Raw genomic sequence first — 25,248 nt, 5'->3', positions numbered from 1 at the left:
AGCTGAGGTTTGGGGAGATTTAGGCAATGTACCCGAGTTTACACAGCTAAGTGGCAGAGTGAGATTCAAACCTAGATCTTTCTGCAATCCTCAGTGTTCTTTACTGCACACTCCTGTCATCAGCTAAGGAACAGGCTGGAACCAGAAGTCAGAGGAGGATGCAGGGGTAGCACCACACCTGTTTCATTCATCACTCACTCATTCAATAAGTACGTATTGAGTGCCGTCTACGTGTCAGATACAAAGGAACACATTCACATTACAAATTAATGGTCAGGAGCTAGAGCAATCAGAGGCAAGAAGAGGTGAGAGGTGCTGAGGTTCAAGTTCACTAGACCAGCATGGCGTAAGCTGATAGATCTAGAGGAGGAAAAAGAGGGTGTAGAGGCACAGAGTACAGGTTAACCCCAGCTCGCAGGTAAACCCTCACATGCCAAGTATGCCTATTTCTCCATGGCAATTTAAAGGTTAATTTTTCCTTCCCAAACTTTCTCATCATAACTACTGTGGCCTCAGTTTTCTTTAGTAGTAGGTGTGATTATTGTAATTACTGTAAGAAGGACCGTAGGCTTTGGAAACACCTAGGTTAATTCTAGCATCCCACTTACCAGTTATTTAAACAGTTTTGGTTTCTTCATCCGTAACAGAAGAAAATAATTCCTGTCTCAAGCTGTTGTGAGGATTAAATAATATATACAAGTTCCTCTGTCTCTTTTATACACTTCATTTCCCTAATTATGCTTCCTTAGAGAGCAAGATTGAATGATTAATCAATAATCATTCACAAACCAATCTTAGACATAACACAATAATATAAACCCCAGATTAAATAATTTTTCCCTAAATTATATAATCTGGTTTGTTGGTCTGTTTCTAACAAATTACATTTGGATCTATGTGGGACAGATGGAATATTTCTGGTTAGGTATAGCTATGGTTGATATTTTATGAGGGTCTCTTTCATGACAAAATCATTTGAATTTATTGGTCAAATTTCCTGAAAATATCTGGTATTTTGGCACCTTGAGGATTTCCCCACCAAAATAAGATATTTGCTTAGTATAGGCTAAATAGGTGTGCATGTTAGAGCATATTCTGGTTGGTTATAGTAGCCTCTGCTTTCCTGTGAGAAGAAAGAACTGGGTTTATAAGCCCTCTGACTTCCCCAAAGATTCAGTGATGAGATTCTATGAGCTAAGATAGATGCAGGAACCCAAGATGGGTCTCAGAGTGATCAGATATTCTTTCTTCCTCCTAGGATTTTTTCTGAAAGAGACACATAAGCCAGTAGTTTGTCTGCTGAACTATATTTCTTGCTCTGTGTAGATCTGAGATTTTTCTAAGTGAAAAATACAGAAGAGAAGATACTCAGGCTATTTTTCCATTAAGTCATCAAGTAATGTGATATTTGACATCTAGATAGTTTGTGAATACTCCCTTTTATAGTTTAATTCAAAGTCATTCTGTCCAATGTCATTCATTTACAAAAGAGGAAACTACTACAGTCCGAGTAGGTCAAATAAATTTGTCCAAGATTACACAATTACTGTCAGCTGAGATGAGGACTCAGGTTTCTTGCAATTTATAGAGATGAGGACTCAGGTTTCTTGCAATTTATAATATAAAATAAGTTATTCATTGAGATAATTTGACTACAAAAAGTACAGAAAAAAGTCATTAAGATCCCAATCAATGGATTTATGAAAGAGCAATATACCTACAAAATGAATGATGGCTGTTCCATAAAAATAAAACAATTTTAGGAGAAGGAAAGAATGGTTTTGGTTTATTTATTTCAAAGTATCATCTACTTTCATTTTTATATAACCATATTTATCTACTATTATTTGACCTAAAGGCAGCTTTTGTGTGTTCATGGAGAATTGTGACAAAAGATTAAGACGTAACTGTATCAACACAAGATTTTAAAATTGCATAATTCACCTGCATCCTTTATTAGAATAGTTGCTGTCTTGACCTTTGTTTTCTGAAGTTTCATAGTTTTCAATTCTAAACATTAAAAAAGTCAAATAATATTATGTATACATATTCATGAAAAAATATTAAAGTGTTATATGGACAATTAAGAAAATGTCAATATGGAGAAAATATTTTCACAGAAAACTTATACCAACAGATATCTAATTTTGATATTAGACTATAAAAAAGTGGAAATTCTGGGTTTTTTTTAAAGGGAAAATTATAGTAATCACACAAATAGTTCTCTGAAAGTATTGTGTAACATTACCTACCTGCTTTTTTGAGAGATTTGTTCCAGTTTCTTGGATAATGTACAGCACTCTTCCTTTAACTTTATCAAAAATGTATTCTGGGAGGTCAGCAATGAATATTGTTCATTTTCTAAAAATAACAATAAAGCCCCACAAACATAAGATGTCTATGGCTGTAGCTCTGCAGTGCTTCCATACATAGAGTGGTAAAGTGCTTAGACCACTACACATTTCCTGCAAGCCACTAGGTCACTTTCAGTGCCCTAAGTCAAAGGACCAATCATCTAGCAAGATACTAACTCTTCCGAGACATTTATTTTCATAATAATTATACACCAGAAAGATTTTTGATCATACCAGTTTAGTGTAATGTTTTAACGTGTTAGTAAATGGTCAGATACCTCAAATGGAGTCATAGATGCCTTTATCTTTGTACTATGAAAGATGTTATATTTTTACTTCAACAATTTTATTATAAAGTGTCAAAGCATCACCAGATAACTGAAAGCTAAAATCATTGAGGAACTCTCTTCTACACTGTAATTCATGCTTCATGTTTCGTATTTGCACAGTTTACTACCACCTCCATCTTGCACATATACTTCTCTGATTATGAAAGTGAAATACATAATTTTCCTCAGAATTTTGATTTTATTGTCAACAGCATGAGCCTTGATGAAGATTTACTTTAAAAACAAAACTGAAAAGATTGTGATTTTTTTGTGTGCATGCAAAATAAAAGGAACTGTTCTTAGGGTGGTTTTAACAGTTAAATACTCTTATCTACTGCTCAGATTCTGCTTTGATTGCTAGGATCCTACTAGCTGTGGAGTCAAACAATAATTTATCCCATCACTTCCGCTTTTTTAGTGGAAAAACATCTACTAAATCTGGTGAATATTCATTTCTTCTAGCCAAACACTGACAGAAGAAAATCTCTGTAAAAAGTGCTGGAGGAAATTATGTAAGTCTATATGATATTTGCCTCTTTTTAAGTAAATAGATTAATACATTTCATGTTAGCAATTTTTCACCTATAGGATAAGAAATAACTTGTTACAGTGTCATTAAATACGATATATATTAAATCATGTGAAAATTACCTCTAAGTATAAGTTTTAATAAGCCCTTTATTTCTTTTCAATTTTAGCTAATGATTGGCAAAAAGCATACAGCAATACAATAAATCAAGGCTCTAAAATTAAGCAACATTTCTCTGGAAGAGACAGGATCAATTAAACTTTTGTTTTAATAGTACAATCAGTGTGGAGTATGTGGTGTGGAATTATAATGACTGATACTGTCTTGTTTTGACTAACACTGTCTGTGAACACACAACTCAAAAGTGAAAGGAACTACATAATGCTTCGGCTGAACAAATCAAACTGCCTATTTTCAAAGTGCATTTTACTTTCAAATTAAAGGTAAAGAGTTACTGGCCAACTCAGTCTGTAGAATAGTGCCAATGTGATGAAAGATGGCAATTTTTAGCCAAGCTGCCAGCTGTGGTCAATGCCTTGTATTAGTGAATTTTAACAGCAGTGTGAGAACTTGAAGAATGCAAAGGATTAAACATCACTCTAGATTGGGTTGGGGGAGGTGGGGAAATCATACAAATGCTAAAAATGTTCGAAGCTGCAAAGATTAAATAAAGGAACATATCAATTTGGAGCCACTGAATTACATCCAGCTGCGACAGTGAATTAAGAACCGATTAATGGCTAAAGCTTTTCTCCAGTTTGGATGCTGAAGCAAACTCATTAGGCTTTTAGAGTAGCTATAATGTGTGTACTGTGGGAACTGTTCAATGCTATTCAGGAGACTCTAACTGTAAGCTCAGAGCATTTCCCGCAGAGCTTCTGATGCTATTTTCTTTATATAACATGTGTGCCTGCAAACCTAGCCAAAAACAAGCCCTTTGTTTTTCTACTTTGTTGTGGTCTCTCTCAGCTTTACGTTTCTTGAACACAGGTAAATAAACTCATAATCCAGATGGTGCAACAGATGTGAGAGCAGCACTCTGAAATCAACAGACAGTGGGCAATACTTTCCATTTTCTCTTTTAAACGCTAACTAATATGTAATCCGGAATCTCCGGTGTAGTTAGCATCTGCTCCCTTCGGCCAGCCAAAGGTTACAGGTGTTCCTGATGTCATTTCACAGTAAGGCGTGGGCCCGGCTTGTGAGCCAGTGCCCAGGCTTTAATCTTTCCCTACCACCTACCAGTTTTGTCATGCTGGGCCTCCATTTGCTGTATCTTCTGTGTCAGCTCCTGTTCTCTTCGCTGGGCCTGAAGGGCTTGGGCCTTTGCTTCGTTGCTGAAGCTCTGCTGAATGCTATCTTTTTCCAGTCTACAAAACAGGGCGAAGATATACAGAAATTTAATCTGCGGATACATAAAACTCCATCATTTCCCCTACAGACCACAGAGAGCTGAGATGTAGTAAATTGTTAAGCATAAGAAGACAACAGTCTTCCTCCAGATCTCCCCTTTAGGGGGAAAAATCCAAGTGACCCTTCGTACAATGTTAAATACATGCCATAAATCAAAAGGGACTAAAGTACACAGCTTTAAAAATCAACATATTATGACAACTAAGTAATAGTATTTTGTAACCTTAAAGAACAAACACCTTTTTTCTGTAACATTCTTAATGTTTTGCACTACCAATTAATCTTTCACATTCTGAATGGTCAATATTTTGTGAAGAAGCTAGAATTCTAGGAACAACATGACTTAATTCATAATTTAAGCAAAACTTAAATTCTTGGAATTAAGCTTTGTAGACGACGTCTGTCTTTCCTCTGAAACTTAAAACGGAATCTCAAATATAACATAGGAGACTCTATCTAGAAGCAAGTAAATGATTCTGTAGTACCACACGCATGTTTTCATTAAATATTTTCACATAAGGCCATATAATGTGAATATAAATATGAATATAAAAATAAGTAACGTCCCCCAGAGCTTCATAACAAAATCCCTCTTGAGTCATGTTGAAAGAAATTCCAGGGTGAAAATCTTCCGTAGTCAAAGACAACATCCCATCCCATCCCACTGTGACAGGATATCGTCCCATCCCACTGCGTCAATATCCAATGATAGTGGGTCCTAAAGAGAGAAATTTCCTAAATAGTTAGAGCCTGAGAAATGCAACGGACCTCATCACTGGCAGCACTGTGGATACTGACACTGTGTGTGCAAGCGCGCGCGCGCACACACACACACACATTAGGTTAGTTCTTCAAACTCTAAATAGGAGTAAGTGATATGAGGGTTTCCTTTAATTAACTGACTTAGTCATTTCTAACTCCTGATCTCCTTGTGGGCATTTCTCATCCATGCTGCTTTAGTTTACTAATTGAGATATTTACCGCCTAGCCTTTGCCAAACTAAAAATAAACAATTCCATAAAGCTATCACTACTAGTCAATGTACCGCTGTGGAACTTCAACTCACTGGCTTCTAATTATAAAGCAACATAAGGAAAGCCTGTATTGAAATTGGTCAATGCTTGTGGTAATGTTGTAGTGTAAAACTCTGGAATGAAGATACACCCACACTTCACTCAAATGGAATCATCGGGGGTCCATGCTAAATGTGAAATAAGCTCCCTTTTAGTACTTCTAATAACAACAGCCCCCTGGATGTGGTCCAAGGTCTTATCTCATACTCAGTTCCAAACTGGTATATTGTAACAAACTGATAGTCAGACTAGGCTACTTTTTGCCTCCCAAGTCACACCACATATTTTCTGGTCATGATCACTGAACATGTCTCTTCCTCTTCCTGGAATGACCCCCACCCACGCGACTCCCCTTGCATGATGTACACTACTCCTTTAAGGCCTAGCTCAAAATTCTTCCCCTTTCCTTCCTCTCTCTCCCAAATTAACTCTTCTTTCGTCAATGACCCCAGTAAATGTCGTATATGGATGTATAATCACACGTTAGTTATTGGTACTAGCTTAGAGCCTAGCTAGTACTTGGCATACAGGAAGTGGGCAGTGAGAGTTTAGTGACTGGATGTTCTGACACCCTTGCCACAGAGGGGAGGAAGGCTGCAGTCTTTCAGTATAGCTGGAGAATCTGCTCAAGTCTTACTTGAGAAGGCCAAAACTTTTCCGGCGTGTTAGAAAAGAGTGGCTTGGGAGAGAAAGGCTCTAATGGCTTTGTCAGATGGAAATTATGCTGCTGAACGAGTCAGCTTAAAAAGAGCCCCATGGACTCTTTCACCGAGTAGCCACCCCCAAGCCAGACCCCTAGCTAGAGCAGGGAATATTGGTAGGGAGACCTAGGGCTCTGCAATCCCTAATCATTGGGCAACCATAAAATGCATTGCCCCAAACCAATATCCATTTGAGAAAAAAAGGGGGAACTATTAATAATTATACAAAGATAATAGTTATAACTGAGACTTCTCATTGCAAACTGAGACTTACAGTTCCTCAGTGTAAAGGGGTTTCCAGTCTCACCATCAATTTTTAGAATGAAAAGCTGCCTAATTACTGATAATTACTGATATTCTAAATTGACTACAGAAAACAACTACTGTTTTAATTGTAGTTCTCCGTATAGAATAAAACAATTTAAAAGAACTCTACCGAAAAATGTTGAGTTACAATTTATGTTTCTTGAATCCTTCCCCAACTTTTACTCTATCTGAAAAACCACACATGTTCTTTTTCGTTGCATAAAAACATGGCATATTCTTGCTTTACTACCTCCACCCCCTCCGCGTTTCCTCCTATGTTGCCTTCTCCTCTTGCAGGTTCTTTGTGACTTGGTAGGCTTTTTATAAAACCTCAGAATGTTAGAACTGAAAGGGAACTTCAACTTTGTTTCAGGCAAACCCTCTCAATTTATAGCTGAAAAAAGAAAATACAAAAAAACCTCAGAGCCATAAGGAATTTGAAATCTGCTCATAAGTTACATAGTGAATGATTTAAAGGCAGAGGTAGAATTAAAAAGTATCTTTATTCAAGGAAACCTGTCTTATAACACTCTAGAGGTAATGCAATATTAGATTGAAAGAATTAATAAAAAACCACTTAGGTATCCAAGGAAGGGACTAGAAAAGAATCCAAATCAATTCATTAAATATCTACCATAATTCTAATAGGTGAAAGATGTTCTGCTAGGCACTGGATCAAATAAAAATAAGTAAGGCACAGTCCTTGCCCCTAATAGGGAGTTCAAAATGGCCAAAAAGAAGGTAGATGGTAATATACTACATAAGAAAGGTTCAAGGGAAAAAAACTAACAAGGCATAGAAAAAGGAGAGGTTAATTCCAGCTGTATGTGAGAACTTCATGCAAGATAGCTAAGCCAGCCTCCCCCCAAATGCTGTTGAGGATGTGGAAAAAGGGGAATGCTCATACACTGTTGGTGACACTGTAAAATGGTGTAGCCATTATGGAAAATGGTATGGAGGTTCCTCAAACAACTACAGATAGAACTGCCCTATGACCCAGCAACCCCACTGCTGAGTATATACCCAAGGGAATGGAAATCATCATGTCAGAGGGACACCTGTACTCCTATGTTTATTGCAATGCTATTTACAATAGCCAAGAGTGGGAACCAGCCCAAATGCCCATCATCAGCTGAGTGGATAAGGAAAATGTGGTATATTTATACAATGGCATACTACTCTGCCATCAAAAAGAGTGAGATACTGCCATTCGCAGCAACATGGATGAACTTAGAGAAGATTACCCTAAGTGGAGCAAGCCAGACACAGAAAGAGAAATACCACATGTCCTCACTTATACGTGGGAGCTAATAAAAATAAACAAACAAATAAATAAAAAAAGAAAAAAAAGATACAACAATCATAGTAACACACTGAACTTTTTAAGAGACGAGAACAGAACTGATATTGCCAGGGGTGGGAAAGGGAGGAATTGGTAAAGGGCCATGAAAATCAATTACACTGTATAATGATGAATATGCTAATTATCCCGATTTGAACATCAGTAAATAATGAAATACAAAAAAGAATAAAATTGGTGACCTTTATTATATTTAAATCTACCTCAATAAAGCTGATTTTAACAGGAGAAAATGTTTTAGAAGAGGAACATTCATCTTTACTCTCCGAGTTATCCACATCACCTGTAATGTGTGCATGTGTGGGCCATGTCAATGTTTTCTTAATAAAAACTCAGAATTCAAAAGATTGAACAAATACGGGATGGGCCTCAAACACAGACTAAGACTACATGGAGGCTTAGTCACTCCCTTTTTCCAATTATAGTTCTGGCTGATCGTATTTCTAAAAAAATGGTTGCAGTGATATTTACTACCCCATTTTTAAAAAATGAAACTGAAGAATTAACTTACATTTCTGATCCTCGACTTTTTCATATCATTTATTTTAAATCTTGCTATGTTAAAAATGTCCATGTCACAGAGCAAAAATGACTTGTTAAATAGATTTTTTAAAGTACATTTTCAACTTTACAGCTAATTGAGGGACCAAGAGTTTCTTTCTTTTTTTTTTTAAATTTTATTATGTCGATATACATTGTGGCTGATTATTGCTCCCCATCACCAAAACCTCCCTCCCCCCCTCCCCCCAACAATGTCCTTTCTGTTTGCTTGTCGTATCAACTTCAAGTAATTGTGGTTGTTGTATCTCCCCCCACCCCGTGTTTTTTTTTTTGTGTGTGTGTGTGTGTGTGTGTGTGTGCGTGTGTGTGTGTGAATTATATATTAATTTTTAGCTCCCACCAATAAGTGAGAACATGTGGTATTTCTCTTTCTGATGATCCCTAAAGTTCCACAACGTGTCTGGGACAGAAACGATGAAAGCCTCAAGTCTGAGAACAAGAACTGGTGGTGGCAGTGACTGAGGCACCAATCCCATCTACCATGTTCCTGTTCACCTTTTCACTAATGTCTGAAGTTCTAGTGCTAGACATGCAACCCTCTTGGATAAAAGGTGCTTCCCTTTTAAAGTACAATATAGAGAGGTTTGTGACCGTAGCACATTGGTGTGACAAAACTTGTGAGAATATTTACAACATGCTTACTAACTGAAAGACATTCTTGAAGAATCAGCAGGGAGGTTCTGGGTGCTATGGAGAGTTCAGACACACAATGTCCATTTGTCCTAATATTGGTGATACATCAGCTTTGATCACTCAGTTAATGTCATCGGCATGACGGAAAATGTTTAATAACTGGTCAGGGGTAGGGGCAGAAATCCCTCGTTTATTGTGTATACCAATTTTCAGTGTAGATACTTCCTGTTGGAAGCTACCAAAGCGATATCACTGAACACCAGGTTGGGAAGAAATACACACAATCAGCTGTCATGAGTTGGTACGAGCCAGTCCCAGGACACCACTGTTTCAGTAGCTCTCCCAGGCTTCGCTGCTGTCCAGTTACTGTTTTCTCTTTGTAATTAACAGGTAATTTGATGGTCGATGCTGAGACTATGCAAAAATATCCTATTCTCATTAAATTCTCACCTATTAATTTTACATGCAACTATGACTTTTCTACTCCATCATTCTTTCTCTACTTATTAGTTAACACTGTGCTGTAAGGAAGAGGTTTCCTTTCTCTCTTATTTATTAGGATACTGATATTAGCATGGAGTCTTGGATTCTTATTTTATTCACTGGGTTATAGTCCATATTGATCATTATTTTTTTGTTCAACTCATACTGGATTTGGCCAGTGGGGACCCCTTCAAGGTGGTTCCTGTGTGACATGTCTCCATTACTCTTGTGCATTTCTTGGCTTTTCTATCCTCACAAGATGTTGCAAGTTCATCTCGTACTGTCCCTGTACCAAGGGGCTCTTTTTGTGCCTTTGAGTGGAGAATGGTATTTAGAAACCAACATCTGTCACTAGGTGGTGCTCCCTGCTCCTGCAAAGTCATTGCTCCTACTCACGCTAGAGTCAGGATATGAATATGCACATAAATATTTAAATATGAATATAAATATAAATATTTGTCTTTATGTGTCTATACAGATATGCTCATACACATATACATTCATTCTGGATTTCCAATTACAATTCAACAACATAGATAGAACCTCTTACACTTTCTTTCCATAATTGTAATTTTCTTCCTCAATAGTGAGAAATTTGGTTCCTGTTATCCTCAACATATTTATTCATTTGATCAAACTTGGAATACACAGAAATAGTTTCAAAACTGATGATCTACATGGAAAGCAAATCTACTAGTAGCTAGAATTAAATATTTGCTTACAGTTTTTGTTTTGTTTGGCTTTTTTTTTTTTTTACAAATGCATACATATCTTTTGCAGTTGATTATCTTTGTGTTCTGGTAAGATTACATCTTGGGAGGCAGTGGAGTACAGTAGAAAACTCACAGAGCTGAAAAGAATCAAAGCATGGCATCTACCTTCTTAGATGCTTTTGTGACCATGGACAAGTAACTTTATTTTTTTAATCCTGGGGTTCTTCATTTAAGCAGGATAGAAAAAAATCCTACCTTAAAGGATTGACCATTTTCATAAGCTACTACTTATTAATGTTTACTATAAGCTGAGCTCTTTATACCATACCAACCCCATAACTAGTTTCTCTTATCTTCACTTTATAATGAGGAAACTGAGGCCTAGAGAGATTATACAATTTGTCCAAGTCCCCCAGTTATTAAAGGTGTAGACAGAAAAGCCAGGACTGTCTGACTCTAAAGTCCACAGTGAATCACTATGCTTCAATCTCTTACAGTATCAGGGATACAGGGAAATGAGAGAAGGCTGAAAGGAAAACAAGAGTCTTATTTCAATTATCCATATGTGTGTGTCATTTGATATCCATATTATCCATCTTGACAGCCAAATCCCAAGCTAGTTCTCCTTCTCCTTTCCCATTTGTCCCATATGCTATTGGATCACTTCCTTCTACCACGACACCATCAATTCGTTGTATCCTCCTCAAAGAAATATATTGAACTTTGCAAAAACATTGAAAGGCACCACAAACACATCTCCTGCTTCAAGCTGGTCACAGACTCCTAGGAAAGATAAGACATGTGCATCTATTTGGGATGTAAACCCGTGTGGAATAGGGACCTTTGTTTTGCTTGGTAATTTATCCCAAGAATGTGAAATACTGCCTGGTATGCAGTTGTGTGGTCAACAAATATTTGATGAACGAATAAACAAATGAATGATTGAATGAATGAATGAACAACTGTTAAGTCATGGAAACTACTAAGTATCCTCACAGATGTAAGTATCCTCCTGTCTGCTGACTAGAGAAAGAGAATGTGATACAATAGTTCCTATTTGGGCCAAGAGTTTAATTTAGCATTATTATTATTGACAATAATAACAAAAACAATAATAAAATTCATAGACAGCATGGTGTCTTCCATGTTTGAGAAAAACCAAATACCCCGTACTTGTTTAGTGCCTACAGGGACTATGTTCTCATATCTGAGAAAATGTAGAACTCCTGAGAGGGAACAAACAGGGAAAAGAAAGGACTACGATTCCATAATCCCTACTTCCTCAGGTATGCAAAAGACTTAATGGCATTGTATATATTTCCTAGAGTAAATTGCTTCTATTTTCTTCACTGCAAAGTATGTCAGAACTTTTATGTGCAGTGTTGAAAGATGAGTTATCAGATCACAGCATGAGTCACTTCTAGAAAAGAAAGCAGAAACAGAAAGGACAACTTCTTTCAAAGGAATATACATAAAGGAAAATAAATATTTAACAAAAACATCCCCCAAAATAATTTTCCCTCCAAAAATGTTCTTACAGTATCTCCAAAATAACATGAAAACTTACCTTTAAGGCAAAGGAGGGTGTGATTGAATACTGCCTGCTTCTGTGACCCCCGCACAACTGGCATTTACTTAAAACCATAGATTCTTACCATTTCATCAGCCTTTGCATATCTGTGCTTCCTATTTAACAAGGCACGTTCAAATGCACTGACCTGTCTATTCTTCATGACAGTTCTCTGGGGCAGGGCGATGGAGGAGATATCCCTGTTTGATACAGGAGGCACCTCAAGCTTGGGGAATTAAGTGATTTGCTCAGAGCCACACGGCCCGGAAGTGGCAGAGCTGGAACTGAAGCCGTCTTCTAGCTCTGAGTCCAGTGTTCTCTCCATTCCATGGCATGGCTTCACATGAGGGGTTTGCTTAATCAGTGTATTGCTCCTCCATTCAACAAATATTTAAGAAACTACCTTGTGCCAAGCACAAAAGTATGGACATGCACCAGTACACAAAACAAACCATGCACTCAAAGAGTGTAAGTTTTAGTGAACAAAATTAACAAGTTGAAAGCAAAAAAAAAAAAAAAAAAAGAAGCATCTAAATGGTATGGTAAATACTAAAGTGGGACTCAATTCTTGCTATCACACAGGTGGACGGCACAGGAGTTGGGGAGTGGCCAGGGACAGCGAAGCAGGATTTCAGGAAGCTTATAAAGCAGAGGTTTAAAATATGAGTAGTTATCAGCCACACAAACAATGAGAAGACAATGGTTACAAGTGACGTGGACAGTGTGTGCAAAGACCCAGGGAGGAGAGATAACCAGATAGAGGCCTTTGGAAAACCGCAAACAGTTTTGGCATGATTGGAGGCTGGAGTATGCATGTTGTGCGGTAGCAGTGAGCAGTTGGTAGAGGGGAGATTATTGAAGAAAGATGAGACTGGAGATGTAGGCTGGAGCCAGAACATGATGCTATTTTTAAGGCCTTCATCCTGGGGGAAATAGGGAGCCAATGTAAGGTTTTAAGCAGGGGAGTGTTGTGATCACACTCATGCTTTCAAAAGATCACTCTGGCTGTAGCATAGGGAACAGATGGGGAAGGGACAACATCAGAAGCAGGGAGAGCACTTATTACTACAGTGATAGTCAGAGCAATTTCTGTAATGGTTCTTTAGATACAGTAGATACCACAGGTAGGTACTGAGGCTGAACAGCCATCAAATGCACATTTCACCGATTTTCAGCCTTAACATTTTTTCAATGGCTCAGAGGTGCCTGATGCATTAAGTGACTGTAGGGGCAACATTCCTGCCAGATAGTAAAGCACTCCCATATTCTATTTTACAACACCATGCACTCAATTAACCAGATGAAAGAATAAGGACAAATATGTTGTTACATAAAATAAATTATATCATGATTTTTGCCTTTGCATTTTCATATTGTCAAAAATTCATATTTTCCATTTCTGATTTGTCTGCATAAACTAATGACTTTGATCCATTCTTTCCTTTCTTCTCTGAAAAATATCAACTTATCTACATATTCCTAGTAAATAAGCCCTCTGATGAGTAACTTCAAATCAAGTATCAGTAGGATCAATATATACTACCACGGCATTTCCATAATCTATCAATGGATATGTATCCTTATCAAATCGTAGGACAACTGATTGAAGAGTTTCTATTCCATTATTAAAATATTTTAGAAATTAATTTCTAGAATCTATTATTAAATGGGGGACATTCAGAAATATGCTATAATAGTAAGAACTATATTTATTAAATATATATTTACAACATCTTATTTCTCAAGTATGATAGAGTAATGCTTCATTTACCTGGAATGCTGGGAGATTAGGTGTTCTGCTTGAGAGTTTTACAGGTAATAGATCCTTAGAATTCTGACCATTTGCAGTAGAAATATATCTAAAATATATTAATTATGCCTCTGCTTTCTTAAGCAATCTACACCAAATACAACAAGCTCTTCTTGATAATTAAGGTTCATAATTTACAATAAGGTAGGCCTACTTACTGCTGCTATTACCTCTGTTAGGCAGCTCCTAGGGATCAGTGCTCACTCACTGTTATATCTTAAAGTGCCTAAAACAGTGGCTGAAAACAGAAGGCACTCCATAATATTTCTTGCAAGAAAAGTCCCAGATGTTATTCTAAAGAACCAAAAAGCATACAGAAGCATACTGATCTGCTTCTTATAATGTTTTTATTGGTTGTTTTGCTATGATTTGCTGCCATGTTTCTTTCATTTTTAATGTTTTTTTTGTTTTATTTTTTAACATCTAAAACTGATATCTTAGGAAAGTTCCATTGATCCTGAACAGAAAAATATGAGGGCTTTGCGACAGTCATTTGCTTCTTCGAAGTACTTTTGAACTTATATCTCAGTTTACAGCTATGTTTCAAATGGCTGAATTAGACAGAAGTCTGAGTTCAAGTAAGTGGGGAACTGCTGTAATAAAGATGGTAGATTTTTCATTTGTGCTGAAATGGTGTGCCTTTGACCAAATACCCAATGTGTTTATATACAGAAATTAGGGCTGTGTTCTGTGGACTACTACTGACCTTGGCTTGGCAACAAAAACACAACAGTTCATATCAAAGGTTGTTTAGGATCTCTGTAACCGTTCCATCTTTGCACGTAATTCTGGAGCCGAAAAGCACTACATTTACAGAACAGAAAACTGACCTGAGCCCAAGTTTTCAAATTCCTACTCTAGTATTCTCTTTTAAATAAGAAAATCATTGTTCTTGCTGCAGTAATTAGGCCATTTTCATCAAAACATTTTGTCTTTTAGTCATTATATAACTTAACGTTATGTCTATTTGATTTGTAACATTTGCTCGTAACTATTTTAATCTACATTCTTCTCTATTTCCTCTACTTCAGTGACTTTAGCATTTGCTGGATTTTCCTCTTCCTCTAGTAATTTCCCAGTCTTCATCCTTACCATTTCTATAGCTGCAGAGTTGCCCTTTCCATTCCTGAAGACCTGCTTCTTCCTTTTTTCTAAATCTATATTCAAACTCCCTTCCATGAGGTAGTCTGCCCTGAGCCTATCTAAACCAGAGGAAGTTGTACCCTGAGAAAAAGAATACGAGAAATTGAAATCCTAAAATACCTCTAAAACCAATGGCATACTTGTACCTTTAACCCTTAGCATGTAAGTTCTCCTGCCAGCAGGGCTGGGTCATTCATTTGTACACAACGAGGCAGAAGCTGAGCGAACGGCTTTGGTGTCTACCAGACTTGGCATCAAAGTCCTATTTTCTCCACTTAACTGTGTGCCCTAAGCAAATCACATATCCTATGACCCACTTTTCTTGGATGAAAAGTACATTTAATAATAGTACCTCCCTTTATGGGGCTATGAGGATATCATACATAAAGTATTTTTAGTACAGCGCTGACACATAGTAAGTTCAAAAATATTAATTAGTACCATTATTATTGTTATCATTATTATTTCTTAGAAGATGACTACTCATAGTGAAACAATCAATATAATTATCTCAAAGATAAACAACCCTGAAGAAAGAATAATTTTCTTGCTCAGTTTACTGATAAAAGCTACACAGGGGGCGGTGGTATTGCACAGTGGATGTGAACTTGGGCTTTAGACACACAGGCCTAGGCTTCAGCCCTGGCTGCACCATGTACTAGCCGTGTGACTTCAAAGCAAACTTCATCTCAGTCTAAGCCTCAGTTTTTGCATTTGTGACATGATATTATCAGGATTATGTGAGATGCTCTACATAAAGCAACCAGCAGTGTCCAGCCCGGATCACCATTTGAAAGGTGTCCAAATTCAATTAACAGACTGGCATCGAGTTATTTAATGGTTATATTTATTTTCAGCAACTCTTGACATGTAAAGGCAAAGATGGGGCAGTGAGATATAGAAGAACTTAGTACAATGTGAGGCTGGGATAGTTAATCATCTGCTCTTCAAGTAATGTGTGGTAAGTGGCAGGTCCTGACACCCTCCTCCTTCTCCCCCTCCTCATGGCAGATCTTCAGAAAAGGACTAATCAAAGTGAGTCCTGGCTACTGCCTCCAAAATGAAAGAAAAATATGACATGAATTTCTTGTTCTAATAAAATGATTCCCATTATTGTAGAAGTAGAATTCAAGGTGTAAGCTCAGGAGAATCCAACTGCATCTACGTTGGACACTGTGGGAAAGCTGCAAAAGTCGAGGCTGCGACGTCCAGTACAGCAGCCACTGGCTGCATGCAGTTATTGAGCACTTGAAATGTGGCTAGATTGAATGAAGGTGTGCTGTAAGTGTAAAACACCCACTGGAGTGCGAGACAGAAAAAGAGGGTCCAAAATATCGCAGTAATAATTTGTCATATTGATTAGGTGTTGAATACTATTTTCTATATATTGGGTTAAATAAACTTTGTAACTAAAATTATTTTCACCAGTTTCCTTTTACTTTTTAAAATGTAGATATAATAATTTGAAAATTTCAAATTCCTATGTAGTTTAAATTTTGTGGGTCCCATTAAATTCCTACCGGACAGCGCTGGTTTGGGCATTAACCTCCCTAGAGTAAAGCATCATTTCTAAATCCTGATGGTCCACAAATAAAAATAACCACATTGCCAAAAACTACTAAATTTATATGCCTCCGGAAGACAACAAAGTTCATAATTCTTATAAAAAGCAAGAACTATTAAAATGACATTTTTTACCTTGTAAGTTTCTCATTTAAGTCAGCAAGTCATCATTATTTGAAAGAAGCAAAGGAGGAAAATTCTGATAAACCACTTGGAACAACCAAAGCTGAAGTAGTCATCATATTATACAAAAGTGATCTGGCTTGAAGCAACTCCCAAAATACATATTCATATTTAAATTATAAAGCATATGAAAAAGTTACTCCATATAGCCAAACTGGCAAATTACAGAAAAACGTTCAGTTATGTACATGGATAGCAGACTCCTAATAAGTTAATGTACATACAAATGCAAAATCTTCATCTTTTAAGTCTTTCTGTAATTTTTAACTGAGAAATAGATTCTCTGAGAGATGTTTTGACCGACGGATTTCTTTCCTCAATCTCCATTAATCATCTTCATATCATTCATTACTTGTTTCAAGTAAGAAACTAATGAAAGTTCATCAAGAGGACCATGCAGTCATATTAGTTAGTTAATCAATCCATCAGCCAGTTTAGCAAACTATCACACTGCTCGGTGAGTTAATCTGCTGCCTTTGCAATTTTCACAGATTCCAAAACATTTTCTGTACCTTGAGGAATACAAATAAGCCTATGAATGGTTTTGAAGGTCTATAAAAATTGCTGGAGTCGATTTGGTGAAAGAAAAATAATTCAGGAACCCAAAAGGGGGTGGGTGGAAAAGCTCTGACCACACATAGTAAGTCTTTGTGAGAACTACAATTCCAGTCATCGTTACCATTACAAAATTGTTATTTATAGAAAATCTCCCCGGCAGAAGCTGCTTGAAATAATTATAAATCATAGGCACCTCCAAGTATATTTACAGAAAAATTAACACATTATGAGTGCTAAACTTCTCAACTTCTAGAGCTTACTGCCCATGAGTTGCTCCATTTCTTCAGAGCACAGGAAAGGATACACACAGAAGGGAAGGATACTGGCACACCGAGGGTTGGTGGAAAATAAAATCTATTGCAGAGTCTGACTTAGGGGCCCATATGTTAAATCTGTGCCAAGAATTCCTGGCAGGAGTTTGTCTAAAAGGATTTATATGCAAAAGTATCCATAATAACATCTTATTCTATGATATATTATTCAAAGAGACATGCTTTAAAGGGTGTCTAAATTCAATCAACTGACTGGCATCTAGTTATTTAATTGCCAGATTTATTTACAAGAACATTAACACATAAAGGCAAAGTTGGGATAGTAAGATATGGAAAAACTTAGTGGAATATGACTCTGGCACAGCTAGCTGTTCAGCTACTCTTAAAGTAATAGTCGAAGATGCTCCCCTGCCCCACAGCCCCATTTTAGAGGACTGACTAGATCTAATTTGACGGCCACCTACATATCTACTATCTTCATGAACCACATGTGTTATAATGAAAGTGAAGATGGAGGAGTAGGGGATATAATGTTGCAGGGCACCGATAAGATACAAAAACAAATAATCCCCATGTGACAACTTTCTGTTGTCCTACCACAAATTAATTTAGATTAGTTTTTCCCGAAGTGTATTCCTAAAAACCTGACTTCTTGGACATATGTGGAAATATAATAGAAAAGTTGCCATAAGTCATGTAAATTTGGAAAACACTGAACTAAATTCCTTTTTAAGAGAGTCAATGTGCACTAATATTAAGGCTCTGAGAAGCCCTACTGTCCAGAAACTTGTTTAGCCCATTCAATATAATTTTCCAAAAGAAATTGACCACAGAACCTATTTTTCCCAACATCTATCATCAGAGGTGATACAGTATAATGGATAAAACTGTAGTCTGGAGCCTCAGTGCCCAGGCTTGAGTCCCATCTCCACCCCTTAGTAGCACTATGTCCGTGGTCAAGGCATTAACCTCTGTATACCTCAGTTTCCTTATCTGTAAAACGGGGCTCATGGCAGAATCTACTTGGTAGAGTTGTGTGGGGATTAAGTGAGTTAATGTATGTAATGTCACAGAGTAAGCACTGCGCGGGGCGAGGGGTGGAGTGGGGGGTGTCTGTACTGTCACCACCAGAAGGAATGTTCTAAGGGGTGTATTCAGTAATTGCTGTTTGTAAGCTAAAGCTCCTTTCCTTTTTGTTTCAAGATCTACTAACCTTGTGCCAAAGGCCAAAAAGAAAAAATTTTTCCTTTCTGAGAGACTTGTACTGAAGGATTTTAATGGGGTTATTCAGACAAGTCATATTAAGGAGTATAATGTGGGATACAGGAAGACCACTAGAGTTAGACCAAAGAGATGGACTTTCTACTTTTTGCTGCCACTAAATAACTGTTGGCCTTGGGAAACTCACTTAGCTTCTCTGCATCTCTCTCATCACATACTATGAGTGTTGGACTAGATGGAAGTTTCATTAATTCATTCAAGATGATCTTGAGTTAAGGAAAATTTATAAACATACATACTGTTTTCTAGATTTTATACATACATATGATTACATAATCCTTGTCTACTAGGTTCTAGGATACCTATAAAGAAGGATCATGGCCTCTTTATTTTTAAAATTTACATAGTGCCTAGTGTAGCTGGAACAGAACATGAGCTTAATAAATGTTGAACGAATACCTGCTTAACAATCAACCTGTTATCCCTTCATTCAAAAAAATTCAAGACCCCTATAATATGAGACAGTATACTGGGCACAACTAAGTTTGCATATTTCTGGGAAGCTATTAGTTCTATATTAGTATTATACATTAGGCTCTATAAAGAGCCTGCTATTTAACTTGTGGTGTGAATGTCAAATGATGTCACTAAATATTTCAGTTTCTTTTTACTATCTTCCAGTTTGAATCCCATAATTCAGGTGAATTTAATGTTGTTATTTTACACAACAGCATCATGCTAGTACCATTAGTATATAAATACGCTAAGTAACTATGCTGGAAGAGATGGCAAAATCAGGACATTACAATTAAAGCAAGTATGCTCTGATCAACTTAAGTACAACTTTAAATTAATAAGATGAATTCTTCTTAACAAGTGGGAGAAAGAGGCATATTTTGGAGGCAATTTTAAAGTACAGGATATCAATTTCCTTTTACTGGGAAAAATCATTTACTATTTTTCCTTCAAAATATAGTTGTATATAGCCTCACCCAGACTAAAAAATAAACGAAAGTGTTGATCTCCATAAACCACACAGAAGTAAATAAACATCTTCTATAACTGCTGATCAAATTTTAGTTTTATATTTACTGATAAAAAATGTCACAGATCATTGGCATTATCTCTAAATGCAAAATGTCACAGAACATTCAGCTTTAATCAAATGTAATCTATTTGATTCAAGCTACTCTGAGACGAGGAATGTGAATATAGTACTCATTTAATTTACTCCATGTATTTAATCTTTGTGAAAAGTGTGCAGAAACCTTTGTGGATAAATTACTAGATCTTTAAAACCTCAAAATAACTGTGCATTTTCTTCGTTCTTCCTGGTGATTGCTTTCTAATAGCTCGTCCTTTATTGGCATCTCTTTGTCCATAATGTAATGAATGAAACTTTTCAAGGATAACTGCGGCACACAAGGATCCACATAAGTGACACGCATGATGTGACCACACAGAGTATTAGCAAGGATGTCTTTGGTTTGCAAAAGAGAAAGGTTAATTTTAATCGGTTTAAGAAATGACAAAGTCCTCTTTTCTTGCCCCACTGTATACTGTTCCTATTGTAAATTGTACTTGAGTTTGCAGGTGTCTGCCTGAAGGCAGGTCACTGCAAGTCAATTAAAATCAGGGCAACCTCAGCAGCAGAAATTAACCTGCAGATCATGGCAGGCAAACATGTATTTTATAGCGTATTATTCCTACTGAAGCAATCAAACCGGACTTCACAAAATGAACAGACTCAAAACAGCAAAAGCAACCAACACCATCTACTCTAACAGTGCGAATTTCTTAGATATTACAGATGTCACCCTAGAGTGCGTGCATTTACTTCCCATAGTGAACAAAACTGAGGCATCACAAGATAAATTTGAATGGAATGTTAACCTTCACTTCATTTTTTTTTCTTTTCCTAGCTGACGACACAATTTTAGTATTATCACAACGGAGCTTCTGGCTGGAAAAAATTAAATTAATGGATGGATAAAAAAAAGCTTAGAAACTTAAAAAAAAATAAACAACTTTCAAATATCTATACTTGACGGTGTCACGAGCCAAGATGAATGTATTTCAATCGCAACTTCCAAACTAAACTCACAAATTACTACCATTATGCTAAGTGTTAGCTACCCTACTGTGCAGTTTTGCTTTGTGAATTTTTACCTTCCTCTATGAACACTTTTAGCCACTGATCGCACAGCCTTTCAATGTTTTCTGCCTTTTCCTTTAAATAAACTGGCTCTGGCTCCTTCCATCTGGTTCCCCTTCCGTCAGCAACCCTGCACCTGTTCACACCTCCTCTCCTGTTGGATTCCACTGAACATTTCCTCCTCTGCCAGGGCTATTCTGGCACTCGCAACCTTTCTGTCATTCAATCCATCTGTCAGAAGTGAACTTTGTTTACCGCAAGCTTCTGCTTTCTTCTTCAAGAAGCAAAGCCCCTCAAGGTCATTGTCAAATGAACTGTCGGCACGGATTTAAATCCTCCACTGCTAACCAGCAGAAGATGAAGTTCTGTTGTGTAATGTACTTGTGAAAATTACTTTTGGGTTCGGGAAGACAATAATTTCGAGTCAAAGTAGTAAGACATGATGTTTTAATGATCATTTGTAAAACCAGACAGCTGATATGTATTTTCTTCATGTGTGTCTGCACTTCTCATTATATTGAGTATGAACTATATGTATAAGAAGCAAAATAAAAGTTTTAAAGTGAAATCAAAATATCATAAACAAGCTTACACTATGTAAAAATTGCTTCGTACTAAGCAGCATTAACTTGAGGAATAAATATTTTCACTAATGAATTAGCCAAGGGAGAAAGTATTCCAATTAAGAAATTTTACACTGAAAGGCTTAGAATGTACAAATATGTACCATTTCAATTATAAGCTATATATTAACACACAACTCCATTACTGTTTTGAAAAACTGAACCATAATTTACAAATAAATTCATGTATATTTTAAATTCCATCATTTAAAAAATAAAGTTCTGCTTAATGTTCAAATATATGCTGTCAAATATATAATCTATCTAAAGAATTGTATCAATAGACCAGTTCTGTGAAAAAAATAAACTCATAGAAATTACGTAAAAATGATACTCTCAATTGAATTTATTCTGTCTCATCTACAGCTATCGAGTACTCACTGTCCCTTCATAAATCGGACATGAAATCACTTTCAGTTTAATTATTTACCAGTATGTTAGACAATTACATTCTTTAGGAAAAGGACAAACCAATGACTCAATTCAAATTTCTCAAAAGAAATGGGAAGATCATTTTTTAGGAGAAAAGATATGGCAAAAATTTAACCAAAGCACTGTTGCTAACATGAATCTAAATGGCACTTCATTCATAAGGCTGCTTTTAAATTTCGAAGAATTATCCCAAGGTTTAATCTTACTACATTTGCTCATATTAAGTAAAATCAATCAAGTCTATAAAATTTTCTAAATTTTTTTTAGAAAAATTAAAATTAAATCTTCTCTTTTACTGACAGAAAATTTAATGCAGGTTTTATTAATAAAAGCAATCCAGAGAACTGGAAATTTAAAATTTGAATCTGAAAGTTCTGATTGATTAAATATTTATAGTTTGTAAAAAAAGACTTTATCAAAGCAATTTTTTCAAACATGTTTCAAAAATTATTGTGACGCTAAATAGAAAAACAAAAAGGATAGCTTAAAATCAAGTGCAGAGACTTTTTTTTAGCTGTAATTTCACTTTTATTTGTAACCTTCAAAACATCCTATATCATATAAATCATTTTTATGTAATCAATATATTTTAATATATAGATTTTGAACTCAAAATATGAATTCTAAGAGGCATTTTTCTTTTTCATCTTCCTAAAAGGTAATTTCTAAATAATTTTTTTTCATGTGGAGAAAATTTCAAAAATATTATCTAATTTATCCAGCAAGTTTGTTAATACTTTTCTGGATATTTTTTTCCTTTGGTGTAATCTGTGCTTGATAGTACTTTGGTCACCCTGGACTCCTGCTTCTGAATAGCATTGAAAGAGTACTGGTAATTTGATTCCTCCCGTGGTCTGATTTGCTATATAAAAGAAAGAAGCATTAGCAAATTGCTAGTTTAACAGAGGCTGCTTAAATCACCATGAAGAAACTCTTCATTCTTAGTAAACTGAATTTCAAAAACACACAACTATCTTTCTTTTGGAAAATTTGTACATAAACAAATGAAAAAACACTCAGTTTTAACATCACTTACAGTCACACACAGATGCATGAATGCATATATACACAAATACACTTTTCCATAAATACAAAAAAAAAAACAAAAAAACAAGAAAAGGGAAACAATATCATGATTACTTTTACAAATGAACTAATTTAAGAATTCAGAGAATACTATTAATATTTACCTGCTTAATGCATAATATGCTTATTTTATCTTTTAAATAGAAAAACTGGGAAAAAGTTTAGATAATTTGATACCAACACCTGAAACACAAATTTTGCAGGAAAAAAAAGAGGCGTTGAAGCAATGTTGCCAGGTTACCCTACAAAAAAGTAAAGCCGTTTCTAAGGGCACTGCTAGTGAAGACGAAGAGCTGATTTCGTTCACATTCTTTAATATCAGTTTTCCTAAAACAGCATACGGACGTAGGATGGAAGGTAAAATATTTAATCTCCTTAATAAAGAATTGACCTGAATTTATCTTCATTATGAATAAGACTAGCAGTCCGCTTTTCTAACAACTGCAAAATGATGAAAATACTATTATTTTCTCTGGTTTATTGATTTTTTTTTTCCTGCCTATATATTCATGAAGTCTTTTAACAACAGAGGATATTCATTTTTCCACCCCCTTCCTCAATTACCTTAAGGCAAGACCTTCTTTCAGATGTGGAAATATTTGCAGGACTGCAGGACAAAGAACTGAGACATTTTCACAGAGTTGATCAAGGGGGAAAAATGGATTTGTGAGTCTCTGTTAAAGAGTAAGAGAAACTAAATGACAACTTTAAATCTGCCACAATCATTTACTAATGTGCTGCTATATCAAATAAGTCTAATTTTTTGACAGCACCAAATTAGATTTATTGCAAGAAACTGCTGCATAAATAGCATATGGCTATGTTATACCACCTATTTCAAATCCTGGTAATGTTTCCCCCTCCCCCTCAGAAATGAATAAATTGAGCCAAGCTATAAACCTTCTGCAAAAAAAAGAGAAATATACAAGTTCGAAAACAGATGTAGGAGATCTGGATTTCTTTGTTAAAGTCATAGTTTTAGCACGAATGCCCCGACTCTATATTTAAAGAACCACGACTCCTCAATAAGTTATTGAATTTAACATATCAGTTTTCCCTTTCATTTCTTGCAGAATGATTTAATTTGATTTTTGTTTTGAGGTTTTTGGCTCTGAATTATGCTTATGTTTTGATGTTCAATCCATAGTTATATGGGGGAAAAAAGTAGGGCAGGTGGCCCTGAAGCAAATATAGCTTGAATTAGGTTATGAAAAATTATTAGGTAGAAATGCATGTATCATATCGTTGTTTTTGGTTTTCATTTGTGAAAGACATATGTGGCAGAAATCACATTAAAAAGTCCTTTCTAATTTTAACTATAGCTTTGATACTGCAAACTCTTTAATGCACAAAATATGTAGAGTGATCCTTCCATGTACCACACTGTGTGCATCAGAATGGTAGAACCATGCAAACAGCAAAAATCAAAGTTCCATGGAAGCTGAGAATGAAAACTCACACGACAAATTCAGAGATGGACAATTCTTCCTTTCTCAAGCTCTACCCTACCATCCACCCCCACCCCCAAGTTTGACACAATTCAACTCAATTTTCCTTTCTGAACAAAAGTTTCAGTTCTTCCATCGATGGGAAAGACATTGCAAGGTCTTATCTCAGACCAATGGGCACACCACTGCAAACATCATGGCACTCAGCAACCCTGCAGACTCCCTCTCTGTGGTCAGTCTTCCCAGCTGCCCTATCTGTTACTGTCTGATTAGTTCTGCTAAGGAGCCCCTCCCCTGCCAGCTTTCAGTGCCATCTGTTCTACACAAGATGGCTGCTGCCCAGCAACCTAACACTGCCCTCCTACCTGGCACCCGGCTACCATCCTTACCCCAAAGTGCTAACACAGGTTCTCACTGCTGGCAGAGTCAGGATTTCATTACTACTACTTTGACAAGTGCAGGGTTGTTTGTAATTTCTCTTTTATCCTGATTTTGATTGTACAACCACCTCCCACTGATTCAGTTTGCTTCAGTTTTGTTGCTCACAGATTTTACTCTCCACATTAATCTCCCTCTGGCATGTTACTGCATCTGTTCCCTTTTTTATTATTAATTTTCAAATTCCCACCATTTTTGACAAAAAGGAGGTAATCTACACTCTGTTTCTGCCCATTTCATTTTCTTTAATTTGGAAGATAAGTATGAAAGCATGCCAAAGAAGTTAATTCT

The 25,248-nt window shown here is 36.2% G+C and overlaps 1 protein-coding gene across 1 annotated transcript in view; it reads right to left on the bottom strand.

Annotated features, from left to right (window-relative positions):
* The window catches only part of SDCCAG8 (SHH signaling and ciliogenesis regulator SDCCAG8), a 209,818-nt gene that overhangs the window by 77,976 nt on the left and 106,594 nt on the right, over positions 1-25,248 (bottom strand). The window contains exons 14-15 of the mRNA XM_063082814.1: positions 4,455-4,582; positions 2,253-2,361 (exon numbers count right to left, since the gene is read on the bottom strand). Of these exons, the coding sequence (XP_062938884.1) occupies positions 2,253-2,361; positions 4,455-4,582 (237 nt within the window). The remainder of the gene's footprint in view (positions 1-2,252; positions 2,362-4,454; positions 4,583-25,248) is intronic.

The sequence above is a fragment of the Cynocephalus volans genome, chromosome 18 (assembly GCF_027409185.1).
Source record: "Cynocephalus volans isolate mCynVol1 chromosome 18, mCynVol1.pri, whole genome shotgun sequence".
In the NCBI taxonomy this organism is placed as follows: domain Eukaryota; kingdom Metazoa; phylum Chordata; class Mammalia; order Dermoptera; family Cynocephalidae; genus Cynocephalus; species Cynocephalus volans.
This window is presented reverse-complemented; position numbering and strand designations above follow the sequence as displayed.